The 13,786-nt window shown below is 43.9% G+C and overlaps 1 protein-coding gene across 1 annotated transcript in view; it reads left to right on the forward strand.

The window, feature by feature from the left end:
• Positions 1-1,878: 1,878 nt before the first annotated feature.
• LOC129857764 (zinc finger protein 236-like) overlaps positions 1,879-13,786 on the forward strand; it is a 96,782-nt gene continuing 84,874 nt past the window's right edge. Inside the window, exons 1-5 of the mRNA XM_055926308.1 lie at positions 1,879-2,068; positions 5,552-5,685; positions 6,701-6,865; positions 7,256-7,434; positions 7,675-7,805. Coding sequence (XP_055782283.1) covers positions 2,017-2,068; positions 5,552-5,685; positions 6,701-6,865; positions 7,256-7,434; positions 7,675-7,805 — 661 coding nt within the window. The 5' untranslated portion in view covers positions 1,879-2,016. The remainder of the gene's footprint in view (positions 2,069-5,551; positions 5,686-6,700; positions 6,866-7,255; positions 7,435-7,674; positions 7,806-13,786) is intronic.

Genomic DNA, 13,786 nt, shown 5'->3' on the forward strand with positions numbered 1-13,786 from the left:
TTGTGTAGGACAGAGTTCGGCGTGCGACCAGCCACTTGCAACATGCGCGCCCAGATACAAGTGGCAGGCTGACGAGAAATATTCACCATCGTAGAACAGATGAAGCCTGAGCGGGAATGTGAAGCTACATGAAGCTGGCTAGCTTTATAAACGCCTGAGGAAATCTAGCTTCTTTCGTAGTATACCTCTCTAGCCAGTAACCTTTGAAACTTATTTTACTGTGCCAGGTCACATAGAGACCGTTGATTGATTGAATTTATTTGACTATTTCTAAAGTCCATACATAAGGGCACTCCAGCTGGTGCCGCCTCCACATACAATTTAAGAAAATCACCAAGGATAACACAATAAAGCTTAACAGCTTATTTCCATTGTGGTCCTTTGGAAGAGGGAAAGGGGAAGAAGGGAATACAACAAGGTTAGGCGGTGATCGTAATGACAACATACAATGACAGACACAATTTTCTTTGTTTCACAGCATCCGTATAGTTTCTGTTCCTAATAAACAACTATGAACAGGTACATATTCCTTGTTTATATGGCCCTATAACAATCAAAACAATCAATCCCTATATAAACTCAGCAAAAAAATAAATGTCCCTTTTTCAGGACATTTTTTCAGGACATCACACCTGCGGGACAGGTACAGGATGGCAACAACAACTGCCCAAGTTACACCAGGAATGCACAATCCCTCCATCAGTGCTCAGACTGTCCGCAATAGGCTGAGAGAGGCTGGACTGAGGACTTGTAGGCCTGTTGTAAGGCAGGTCCTCACCAGACATCACCGGCAACTACGTCGCCTTTGGGCACAAACCCACCGTCACTGGACCAGACAGGACTGGCAAAAAGTGCTCTTCTCTGACGAGTCCCGGTTTTGTTTCACCAGGGGTGATGGTCGGATTTGCGTTTATCGTTGAAGGAATGAGCGTTACACCGAGGCCTGTACTCTGGAGTGGGATCGATTTGGAGGTGGAGGGTCTGTCATGATCTGGGGCGGTGTGTCACAGCATCATCGGAATGAGCTTGTTGTCATTGCAGGCAATCTCAATGCTGTGCGTTACAGGGAAGACATCCTTCTCCCTCATATGGTACCCTTCCTGCAGGCTCATCCTGACATGACCCTCCAGCATGACAATGCCACCAGCCATACTGCTTGTTCTGTGCGTGATTTGCCATGGTCAGCGAATAGCCTGGATCTCAATCCCATTGAGCACGTCTGTGACCTGTTGGATCGGAGGGTGAGGGCTAGGGCCATTCCCCCCCAGAAATGTCCAGTAACTTGCAGGTGCCTTGGTGGAAGAGTGGGGTAACATCTCATAGCAAGAACTGGCAACTCTGGTGCAGTCCATGAGAAGGAGATGCACTGCAGTACTTAATGCAGCTGGTGGCCACACCAGATACTGACTGTTTCTTTTGATTTTGACCCCACATTTGTTCAGGGACACATTATTCCATTTCTGTTAGTCACGTCTGTGGAACTTGTTCAGTTTATGTCTCAGTTTTTGAATCTTATGTCCATACAAATATTTACACATGTTAAGTTTGCTGAAAATAAATGCAGTTGACAGTGAGGACGTTTCTTTTTTTTGTTGCTGAGTTTACATCGCAATACATGTATTAATGATTCAATATTGCTTTCCCCCATCCTATAGTAGCCTATTCTTGCTTTTTCTTGCAAGATTATGAAAAGGAATTGTGCCTCCTTTATAAAAGTCCTAATTGTATGCTGTCATTGGACCCAAAAAATCTAATAGACTTTATTCCCTATTCTTATTAAGAATTTGATGACACTCCTGCTCCTCCTTGCGACAACGCACATACATATACGCTAGATGTCTCCCTCCTCCATGCATCGGAGCCTCACAACAAGTAGCCTAGCTAGACGTGCACTACTACCACACTGAAGAGTTCACGTGTTTGCTGATTTCTGTGTCCGCGAGGTGCTCGTCGTGAGGCAGTCGCCATTTTGAAACCCAAATCGTTCACAGTACACCCGCCCTGAAACCTGGAACTATGCCGCGGGGCCGGCCTCGCAAACTGAGGGATAAAACCAACGACGGAACAGGTAATCAGTTCCAAAATGTCACAAATAAAAAAGGCAGCGACCATGCTGTTTACACAAGTTCATAATGAATGAACAAGCTCTTGCGTAGCAGAGATAAACTCACTTGAATATAGTGTATATAGTCCCCGGATATAGTATTGCGGGTGTCCATTGCTTTGTGCTGTAAAGTAGTGATTGAGGCGGAATGATATTAATAACATTTCGGTGGCTCTACTTATCCAGATTCAGTCTAATTTACACTTCAGGGAGGCAACAGCTCCCGTAGAGTCCTGTCAAATATAGGGAATTTGGCTAGGTAACGTCAGTTAGTGTTTTTCTGACTCATGTGTTAGCATGTTGGTGCTTGGCTAACAGGCTAGCCTTTGTTTTGAATTTGTGTGTGCGAGAAGACCGCTAGCTAGATTTCACTCAGCTAGCCAAACCATCAGGAAAGTAGTGTTTCACCATCCAGTCTCTCGGTTCGCTGCAGTTCGATACGATAGCCACATTTGCGAATTATAACTACAACCGTTAACTAGTTAACTAACAGTTTAGCTAGTTAGCATCCAAGTATAGTGATCAGAAGAAAATGGGTTTTCTGCATGTGGCTAAGTTTGTTGCTATCCTATAGCTAACTAACGCGTTGCTAACTAGATACACCTGAGCTAACAGCAAAGAGGTGTAATAAAAAAGAAGAATATCCCTATGCCAGAATTAAGTAAATTGGTAGTTAGCTAGCTAGTATCGTAAGAGTAGTAACGTTAGTTAGACAAGAGCTAGCTAAAGTACAGGTTAGGGTATTTTGTCATGTTTAGTTTTATGACAGCCTACTAACTCGTCCAAGGTAACTAGCTAGCGTAAAGTATGTTCAAGCAGCTAGGCCATCAGTTGTGAAATTTTTTTACTCTAAAACTAGCGTTTCTATTGGTCAGATTCAGGTAGGTTCATCCCCATTTGCTGACCGGTCCAATAGAAACGCTAGTTTTCGTTCAACAGTTAGATGATTACACACCAGTAATATTCAGTGGGTTTGTTTGGTGCAGTGGTCACCAACCTTTTCTGTGTCAAAATGCAAGGTGAGATCTATCGCTCAGATTTGTTTTGAACATGACTTTAAAAAAAAGCACGCCTATGCAACATTGACGTTTTAAAAACAGCAGTGTAGCAATGAGGTTTGTGCACTAGCCTATAGGCCCAATATATTATCACTACATTGCTTGAACCATTTAAAAGAAAAAACATATTTTTATTTCAAAATTTGAGAAGTTATAGGATCACACTGGTAATAGTCAGTTGTTGTATTACTTGTGAGGTACAGCTTAGTGAGCATACATTTCAATAATTTGCTTTTTATTTTACTGGGCTGATGGTGCCTGCATCTGGTCAGTCTCAGTGGAGAGAGAGGGCAGAAGACTTAGGGTCTGCCTCTCAACGTCCCTACGCTCTCCCTTTCCTCCTATGACACTGACCGAAAAGTGACAGTCTTCCAGTTGATGCTGAAACTAGAGTCACCCTGCGCTATGTCTGCTTCATGCACAAATTCATGTTACTCCTATGAACAGAGAGTGAAATATTCCTTGTTATAAAAAATAATTAAAGACCCAAGCTGCTAATAGTAATGCAAGTCTGTCGATACACTTTCCTACTCATTCATTACAACTTACTGCTGGTTGTAGTGGAAGTAGGAAGAACCCACATTTTATGGCTTATAAAAGTGTTGAATAAAAGGTGTTGACAGTGTGGAGTAAAAACAAGTTCTCACTCATAAAAACATCAGCTCTTTAATGTATTCGTTGACAGTCTCTAGTAATGGCTTTAAAAGTTTTGTAATCTCACAGTATTGACTTTTCTGTAGCTTACTTTTGCGCCTGCTATGTTACTGCAGACACTAATCTTAGCCATCCGATTGGTCAGCGTTAGGCTTATAGTGCACTTGATTTGCTCTCCGGGCACACCAGGAAGGCAGAGTTCATACCTTCAGACACATGAAATGGTTCATAATCAATGTTGACAAAACAAAATACGCTAGACAAGGTGGGATATTTTTTGGTCAATTGCGGTGGAAACCCTTTTATGGGCAAATATTGATAGAAAAAACATTATGTCACAGTAAACTTGGAGTCACGTGATGTTGTAACCTACTACCACCACGACATATGACCCGCCCATATGATCATTACATGCAACATGCACAATGGCTGTAGATATAATTACAGGGACCTATTTCAAAAACAACTTGTGTACCTCTAATTTTATATCAATGAGCTGGGCACATGTAGTAGTTCCAGGAAATATACAGGCCTATACATATACAAAATGACCAAGTTGAGTGCAACAGTTGTCATAAAAGGTAGGCCCAATCCAGAAAGAACTCCTAGTCCCCCTGATATTCAAATTCGGCCCCTGACATTTCATGTGGCCCCTGGTGTTCACTCATTTCATAGACTTAAATAACAAATCATTTTGAGAGTTGTGCATACTGTTGAAACTGAACTCCATATATGCTCCCTGGCCCTAATCCTTCAATGTTTGCAGATCTGTAAGGTCAGTCTGACCTGGTCAGGTGTATCAATATGGTGGTAGCATCACCACTGCACTGCGTAGGCTACCTATCCAGACTTGCAAACGTTGAAAGATTAGGCTAGTACCAAGGGGAAGGGGTTTTGGTGTTTTGGGACGGGCTCATATCTGTTACCCTATGTAACAGTGCCCATTACCTGATTTGGCTACCAGATAAAGACCAAAACATATTGGTGGATGCTCTGTTTTTTTTTTTTTTTTTTTTTACCTTTCTTTAACTAGGCAAGTCAGTTAAGAACAAATTCTTATTTTCAATGACGGCCTAGGAACAGTGGCTTAACTGCCTTGTTCAGGGGCAGAATGACAGATTTTTACCTTGTCGGCTCGGAGATTCGATCTTGCAACCTTTCAGTTACCAGCACAACACTAACCACTAGGCTACCTGCAACCTCTACTGTCTTGTCTTAACCTTCTTTTTAGTTTAGATATGAAAATTACAATAAATGTGATTATTAGGCTATTACTTTGCTTGGCTGTTAGTTATCTGGATTAGTTTAGTTCGAAATATCTCCTTTCCACACATCAATCAGACTGAAAAATGCAAACAAACCCAGGGTTTTCCCCAAAGAATGTAAGAGGCGCTGTGCCACCTTGTGGACTGGCTGCACCACTTTGTAAATATATATATATATTTTTCAAAACTGTGTTATCATATAAGGCCATTATTTTCTCTAGATTACATGAAATGGCATTTGCAGGAGTTCAAAAGCTGTACCCTCCGGGTCTCCCGTTACCAGACTTAGCAGCACCACCCTATTAAAAAAATCCTGGGGAGAACCCTGCAAATCCTAAACCTAATATTTTACTGTCTGGAATCTGCCGGGAAATAGGCTCAGGGAAATTGCAGGTACCGTTTAAGTAACCTAATTATGAATACCATGGTAATATGAGTGTCTTTGTCTCCCTCTCTCTTTTTGTCAACAGAGGGTATATCTGGAGCCAAGCAGGACAACAGCCATGGGGATTCCAAGGACAACAAGTGCACTGTCTGCTCCCAGAGCTTCACTACTGAGAGCCAGCTACAGAGGCACCAGCGCGACCATGAGGCCAACGACAAGGCAAGCACAGTGCAAAGGGCCAGACGAAGCTGTTTGACACAACATAGGCTGGACAGACCTAGCCTGGGTGCCAGTCTCTTTCGCCAACTCCTTTTGGAATTGTCATGCCAATGTTTAGCTTGACAATGACAATGGAGTAAGCAAAAACATAAACCCATCTGGGACCAGGCTAGTACAGACCTACCATAATGATCTCATTTGATATGGATAGAAATGTCCTTCATTCACATGATTGATTTTGTATATGTGTGAATGGTGTGCTGCATGTGAAAACATTAGATATATATGTTACATCCATTGTTGATTAAGGTGAAGAACTCAAAAAAAGTACCAGCATATAGGCCTAGTCCTTTTACTGATGTTTCTGCCTGACACACGGATGAGTTGTCCTCAGATGACAGTTGTAGCTTGTCCACAGAGATACAGTATGAGATACAGTATGAGTGGATTTAAGTTTGTGTTTACTCTTCATTATTCAGCTGTCAGAGTGGGAGAGCCTCTTTGCAGGCCAGTGAGCAAACAGTCAGACAGACAGACAGACAGAGGGAACATCCTCTTAAGACAAATAGCCCAGTGTATGAGGGAAATGTAGTGGCACTAGAGAGCAAATGCAAATGAGGTATTGAATAAATACATATATTAGAAATATACCCAGGAAATAAGACCTTCAGCCAAACAGACCAACTGGCATTTGACTGAAAATTATAACAGGAGAGAAAATGTACTGGCCGGACTGTTATTATAGGACTCAGTCACCATTTTTGAACTTTTAAGTCATTTAGCAGACGGTCCTATCCAGATTGACTTACAGGATCAATAAGGGTTAAGTACCTTGCAAGGGCACGTCAGCAGATTCTTCACCCAATCTGCTTGGTGATTAGAATCAGCGACCTTTCGGTTACTGGCCCAACACTCTTAACCACTAGGCTACCTGCAGTCCACACAGTCACTCACTTGCGTACACTCGTTAACTTGCTCACTCATGAACTGTCTTTTCTCTCTTGCTCCCTTCCAGCTTCACCGGTGCGACCAGTGTGCTCAGACGTTTAACGTGGAGTTCAACCTCATGCTCCACAAGTCCACACACGCCACCTCGAACCCCACCTGCCCGGTGTGCCACAAGAAGTTCTCCCGCGTGGCCAGTCTCAAGTCCCATATCATGCTGCATGAGAAGGAGGAGGTCTGTCAATCAGTGATATGATTGAACCCATTCAAACATTACATTTTTTTTATTATCTTGAATCTGCTGGGAAATATGGTTTATCGAAGGTAAAAATGTAATTTGTAGCTGGTGGATTAGCCTACTACTTTTAATTATCTTATTAATTCAATTAATCAATAAACATCTGTAACCTTTTCACATCAGGTCGCAACCATCCTCATAATAATAATGATAATACATATCATTTATATAGGTGACAGCTTTCTAAACTGCAAAGACGCTTGTATGATCGACTCACGTGTGTCTTCTGAATTGTGGTCCTTCTCCATCCTCCTCTCGTCTGTGACCTCATCTTCTCATTTCTCCCCCCCCCCCCCCCCCCCCCTGTTCTTTCCCTCTCTCCTCTAGAATCTGATCTGTACAGAGTGTGGCGACGAGTTCATTCTCCACAGTCAGCTCATGCTGCATCTGGAGGAGCATCGCAAAGAGCTGTCTGGGGCCAAGGTGTACACCTGCAAGACCTGTAGCAAGGAGTTCAAGATGGCAGGCCAGCTCAAGGAGCACACCAAGACCCACGTCAAGATGAGGTTAGAGAGCGAGGGGACAGTAGCAGAGGGTCTCGGGTTGATTGATACTTTTGTCCAAAGTGCTTGTTTAGCAACACATTACTAAGTGTATTGAGTGCTCTTATCTCTCTGTGTCTTTCTGTTTCCTATTTTTCATTTGGAGGACCAGCAGTTAAATTGTGTTTCAAAAGAACAACCTGACCAAAGACTGTTTCCACATTGGGTTGATTTCTGTTTCTCTGCACTTGTTTTTTCCGTTAGGCCACTCAGTTCGAATTCCAGAAACTACAAGAAGAATATCGATCGGAGTGGATTCACCAACAGCTGTCAGCACTGTGGCAAGACGTTTAAAAAGCCCAGCCAGCTTGTTCGACACACACGAATACACACAGGTAAGTAAAAGACAGCTGGGTCATGTTCATTATGGCACGCATCAAAAAAACATTTTGCAAATGAAAATGAGTCCCTCCCTGTTTCAATTTGTATTCACGACCGAGGCTTGTTCTGCTTTATACAAGATTTGGATTTGGAGTTGTTGATTTTGAAAGGGAATTAAATGGAGAGCATGAAATAAAATAATGGCCTTTGTCAGTGTGGTGTATCACTGTTGGACACCAGGGGTCTCCACCATGATTGGGAATGATCCTTGCCTCTCATCAAGATATCCAAGATGGCGTAGTAGTAAGGTGTGTTTGTTTAAATATTGTAAAAATTGTGTAAATATTCCGTTTTCTTTTTTGTTTTTTTGTATACATTTCAAAATATTTCAATCTCTTTTTTCCCCCCAAATTCTGATTAAATATACCTTCCTGCAACCCGCCTCACCCAATGTGGTACGGATCTGCTATTTAAAAAAAAAAACGTATAACTGGAAACTCCATAAGAAGCTAGCCAGCTAATTAGCTACTCGCTATTTAGTCATTGTTAGCCACTGCTAACGGCATTTACCTTTAGCTCAGACACCAGCCGCTTTAGCCCGGATAATACCTGCCAGACTGCACAGCGCGATATCAGCCCTGAGCATATCGGACTGCTTTTTTCCCACTACATCACCGGATTCCTGTCGCAAGCTCTGGACCATTACACCGGATCATTGCAGCTAGCTAGCTGCTACCGAGTGGCTATTTTTGCTATCGCCCTTGTCCAGAAGCAATCACCAGTTAGCCTCGAGCTAGGCCCATCTCTTGGCTAGCAAACTAAGTACACCAACTACAGAACCTCTCCTGTCATTTGACCTGGACCCTTTATCGACACGGCGATCACTGCCTAATTTCCTGTGTCCGTTATAGGTCCTCGGTCAAACAACCACCCCTCATCACTGTCAAAGGCTTCCTAAAACACTTCTGCGGGCAGGCCTTTCTAATCGACCTGGCCCTGGTATCCTGGAAGGATATTGACCTTATCTCGTCAGTAGAGGATGCCTGGTTGTTCTTTAAAAGTGCTTTCCTCACCATCTTAAATATGCATGCCCCTTTCAAAAAATGTAGAACTAAGAACAGATATAGCCCTTGGTTCACTCCACACTTGACTGCCCTTGACCAGCACAAAAACATCCTGTGGCATACTGCACTAGCATCGAATAGTCCCCACGAAATGCAACTTTTCAGGGAAGTCAGGAACCAATATACACAGTCAGTTAGGAAAGCAAAGGCGAGCTTTTTCAAACATAAATTTGCATCCTGCAGCACTAATTCCAAAGTTTTGGGACACTGTAAAGTCCATGGAGAATAAGAGCACCTCCTCCCAGCTGCCTACAGCACCGAGGCTAGGAAACGCTGTCACCACTGATGAATCCACAATAATCGAGAATTTCAATAAGCTTTTCTCTACGGCTGGCCATGCTTTCCACCTGGGTACCCCAACCCTGGCCAACAGCTCTGCACCCCCTGCAGCAACTTGCCCAAGCCCCCCCCCCTGCTTTTCCTTTACCCAAATCCAGACAGCTGATATTCTGATAGAACTGCAAAATCTGGATCCCTACAAATCAGCTGGGGTAGACAATCTGGACCCTCTCTTTAAAATGATCTGCCACAATTGTTGCAACCCCTATTACTAGTCTGTTCAACCTCTCATTTCGTATCATCTGTCATTCCCAAAGATTGGAAAGCGGCCACGTTCATCCCCCTCTTCAAAGGGGGAGACACTCTAGACCCAAACTGTTACAGACCTATTTCCATCCTGCCCTGCCTTTCTAAAGTCTTCGAAAGCCAAGTGAACAAACAGATCACCGACCATTTCGAATCCCACCGTACCTTCTCCGCTATGCAATCCGGTTTCCGAGCTGGTCACTGGTGTACCTCAGCCACGCTCAAGGTCCTAAACGATATCATAACTGCCATCGATTAAAGACAGTACTGTGCAGCCGTCTTCATCGACCTGGTCAAGGCTTTTGACTCTGTCAATCACCGTATTCTTATCGGCAGACTCGACAGCCTTGGTTTCTCAAATGACTGCCTCGCCTGATTCACTAACTACTTCTCAGAGTTCAGTGTGTCAAATCGGAGGGCCTGTTGTCCGGACCTCTGGCAGTCTCTATGGGGGTGCCACAGGGTTCAATTCTCGGGCCGACTCTTTTCTCTGTTTATATCAATGATGTCTCTCTTGCTGCAGGTGATTCTTTGATCCACCTCTATGCAGACGACACCATTCTGTATACATCTGGCACTTCTTTGGACACTGTGTTAACAAACCTCCAAACGAGCTTCAATGCCATACAACACTTCTTCCGTGGCCTCCAAATGCTCTTAAATGCTAGTAAAACGAAAAGCGTGCTCATCAACCGATCGCTTCCCACACCCTACTTGCATCACTACTCTGGACAGTTCTGACTTAGAATATGTGGACAGCTATAAATACCTAGGTGTCTGGCTAGACTGTAAACTCTCCTTCCAGACTCATATTAAGCATTTCCAATCCAAAATTAAATCTAGAATCAGCTTCCTATTTCGCAACAAAGCCTCCTTCACTCCTGCTGCCAAACATACCCTGGTAAAACTGACTATACTACCGATCCTTGACCTCAGCAATGTCATTTACAAAATAGCCTCCAACACTACTCAGCAAATTGGATGCGGTCTAACACAGTGCCATCCGTTTTGTCACCAAAGTCCCAAATACTATCCACCACCGCAACCTGTATGCTCTCATTGGCTGGTCCTCGCTTCATATTCGTCGCCAAACCCACTGGCTCCAGGTCATCTATATTCTTTGCTAGGTAAAGCTCTGGCCTTATCTCAGCTCACTCGTCACCATAGCAACACCCACCCGTAGCATGTGCTCCAGCAGGTATGTTTCACTGGTCATCCCCAAAGCCAACACTTCCTTTGGTCGCCTTTCCTTCCAGTTCTCTGCTGCCATTGACTGGAACGAATTGCAAAAATCACTGAAGTTGGAGACTAATATCTCCCTTACTAACTTTAGGCATCGGCTGTCAGAGCAGCTTACCGATCGCTGCAGCTGTACACAGCCCATCCAACCAACTACCCACCTCATCCCATATTTGTTTTGGTTTTTCTGCTCTTTTGCACACCAGTATTTCTACTTGCACATCCTCATCTGCACATCTATCACTCCAGTGTTAATTGCTAAATTGTAATTACTTCGCCACTATGGCCTATTTATTGCCTTACCTCCTTACTTAATTTGCACTCACTGTATACATATTTTTCTATTGTGTTGTTGACTGTACGTTTGTTTATCCCATGTGTAACTCTGTGTTGTTGTTTTTGTCGCACTGCTTTGTTTTATCTTGGCCAGGTCGCAGTTGTATTTGAGAACTTGTTCTCAACTGGTCTACCTGGTTAAATAAAAGTTAAATTAAAAAAATCAAGTAAAAATATTCAACAAGGACTCCTGTTGCACCAACTAAGGATTCTGTCACAGGAGACTGCTGAGGGGAGAATGGCTCATAATAATGGCCGGAACAGAGCGAATTGAATGGCATCAAACACCTAGAGACTCTGTGTGTGATTTCTTTGATACCAATCCACCTATTCCGCTCCAGTCATTATTACTAGCCCGTTCTCCCCAATCAAGGTGCCACCAACCTAGTTAATACACAGGAGGCAAAGGCCACATTTGCCCTGAGAATTATTACAGGGCCATACAGTTGTCCATACATGGTACAGAATCATCTAGACTGTCATTGTAGGCTTCCGTTCACTGGAACTAATGGGCCTAGCCTGAACCATGAAAAATAGCCCCAGACCATTATTCCTCCTCCAACAGACTTTACAGTTGACACTGTGCATTGGGGCAGGTAGCGTTCTCCTGGCATCCGCCAAACTCAGATTTGTCCGTTGGATTGCCAGATGGTGAAGCGTGATTCATCACTCCAGAGAACGTGTTTCCACTGCTCCAGAGTCCAATGGCGGCAAGTTTTACACTACTCCAGCCGACGCATGGTATTGCGCATGGTGATATCAGGCTTGTGTGCGGCTGCTCGGCCATGGAAACCCATTTCATGAAGCTCTCGACGAACAGTTCTTGTGCTAACGTTGCTTCCAGAGGCAGTTTGGAACTCGGTAGTGAGTGTTGCAACCGAGGACAGATGATTTTAGACGTTTCCACTTCACAATAACAGCACTTACAGTTGACCGGGGCAGTTCTAGCAGGGTAAAAAATGTAAGAACTGACTTGTTGGAAAGGTGGCATGCATCTTCACTGAGCTCTTCAGTAAGGCCATGCTGATACCAATGTTTGTCTTTGGAGATATCATGGCTGTGTGCTCAATTTTATACACCTGTCATCAACGGGTGTAGCTGAAATAGCCAAATCCACAAATTTGAAGGGGTGTCCACATACTTTTGTATATGTACAGTAGTGTAACTTGCCAGTGGTGTGGAGAGTGACCCTGTTTAAACCCACAGTGGCACACACAGCTACCGACAGCTGTGTTGACGCGCACACACATACACACACACACTCGTATGATGCTAAGATGGCGCCGACAGAGATGGTTGCTTCGAGTCCTTTGGAAACTATTCAGTATTTTGTTTTTTTGATGTATTATTTCTTACATTGTTATCCCAGACAATCTTAAGTGTTATTACATACAGCCGGGAAGAACTATTGGATATAAGAGCGACGTCAACTTACCAACATTACGACCAGGAATAAGACTTTTCTAAAGCAGATCCTTTGTTCAGACCACCACCCAGGACAGTGGATCTAATCCCAGAAGCCGACCCAAAACAGCGTCGCCGCAGAAGAGGCAGAGGGAGCGGCCTCCTGGTCAGGCTCAGTAGGCGTGCCCACCGCTTCCGCGCATACTACTTGCCAATGTCCAGTCTCTTGACAACAAGGCAGACGAAATTAGAGCAAGGGTTGCCTCCCAGAGAGACATCAGAGATTGTAACATTCTCTGTTTCATGGAAACATGGCTCTCTCGGGATTCGTTGTCGGAGTCTGATCAGCCACAGGGCTTATTCATGCGTCGGGCTGGGCTTCTTCAGGCGTCGGGCTGACAGAGATAAACACCTCTCTGGGAAGAAGGGCGGGGGTGTATGCTTCATGATTAACGACTCCTAGTGTAATCATAACAGTATACAGGATCTCAAGTTCTTCTGCTCACCCAACCTAGAATTCCTTACAATCAAATGCAGGCCATATTATCTCCCAGGAGAGTCTCGTCAGTTATCTTCACAGCTGTGTATATACCCCCTCAAGCAGACACCACGACGGCCCTCAAGGAACTTCACTGGACTCGATGTATACTGGAAACCATGTATCCTGATGCTGCATTTATTGTAGCAGGGGATTTTAACAAAACTAATTTGAGAACAAGGCTACCTAAATTCTATCAGCACATTGATTGCAGCACTCGCACGGGCAATACACTTGATCACTGCTACTCTAACTTCCGCGATGCATACAAGGCCCTCCCTCGCCCTCCCTTCGGCAAATCCGACCAAGACTCCATCTTGCTCCTACAGTCTTATAGGCAAAAACTCAAACAGGATGTACCCGTGACTAGAACTATTCAACGCTGGTCTGACCCAATCGGATTCCACGGTTCAAGATTTGATCACGTGGACTGGGAAATGTTCCGGTCAGCCTCTGAGAATAACATTGATCTATACGCTGACTCTGTGAGGGTATTTATAAGGAAGTGCATTGGAGATGTTGTACCCACTGTGACTATTAAAACCTACCCTAACCAGAAACCGTGGATGGATGGCGGCATTCGCGCAAAACTGAAAGCGCGAACCACATTTTAACCTCTCTAGGGTATGTGGGACGGTAGCGTCTCACCTCGTCAACAGCCAGTGAAACTGCAAATTCAAAACAACAGAAATTCCATAATTAAAATTCCTCAAACATACAAGTATTTTACACAATTTAAAAGATACACTTGTTGTAAATCCAGCCACAG

This window comes from Salvelinus fontinalis, chromosome 6 (assembly GCF_029448725.1).
Source record: "Salvelinus fontinalis isolate EN_2023a chromosome 6, ASM2944872v1, whole genome shotgun sequence".
Lineage (NCBI taxonomy): Eukaryota > Metazoa > Chordata > Actinopteri > Salmoniformes > Salmonidae > Salvelinus > Salvelinus fontinalis.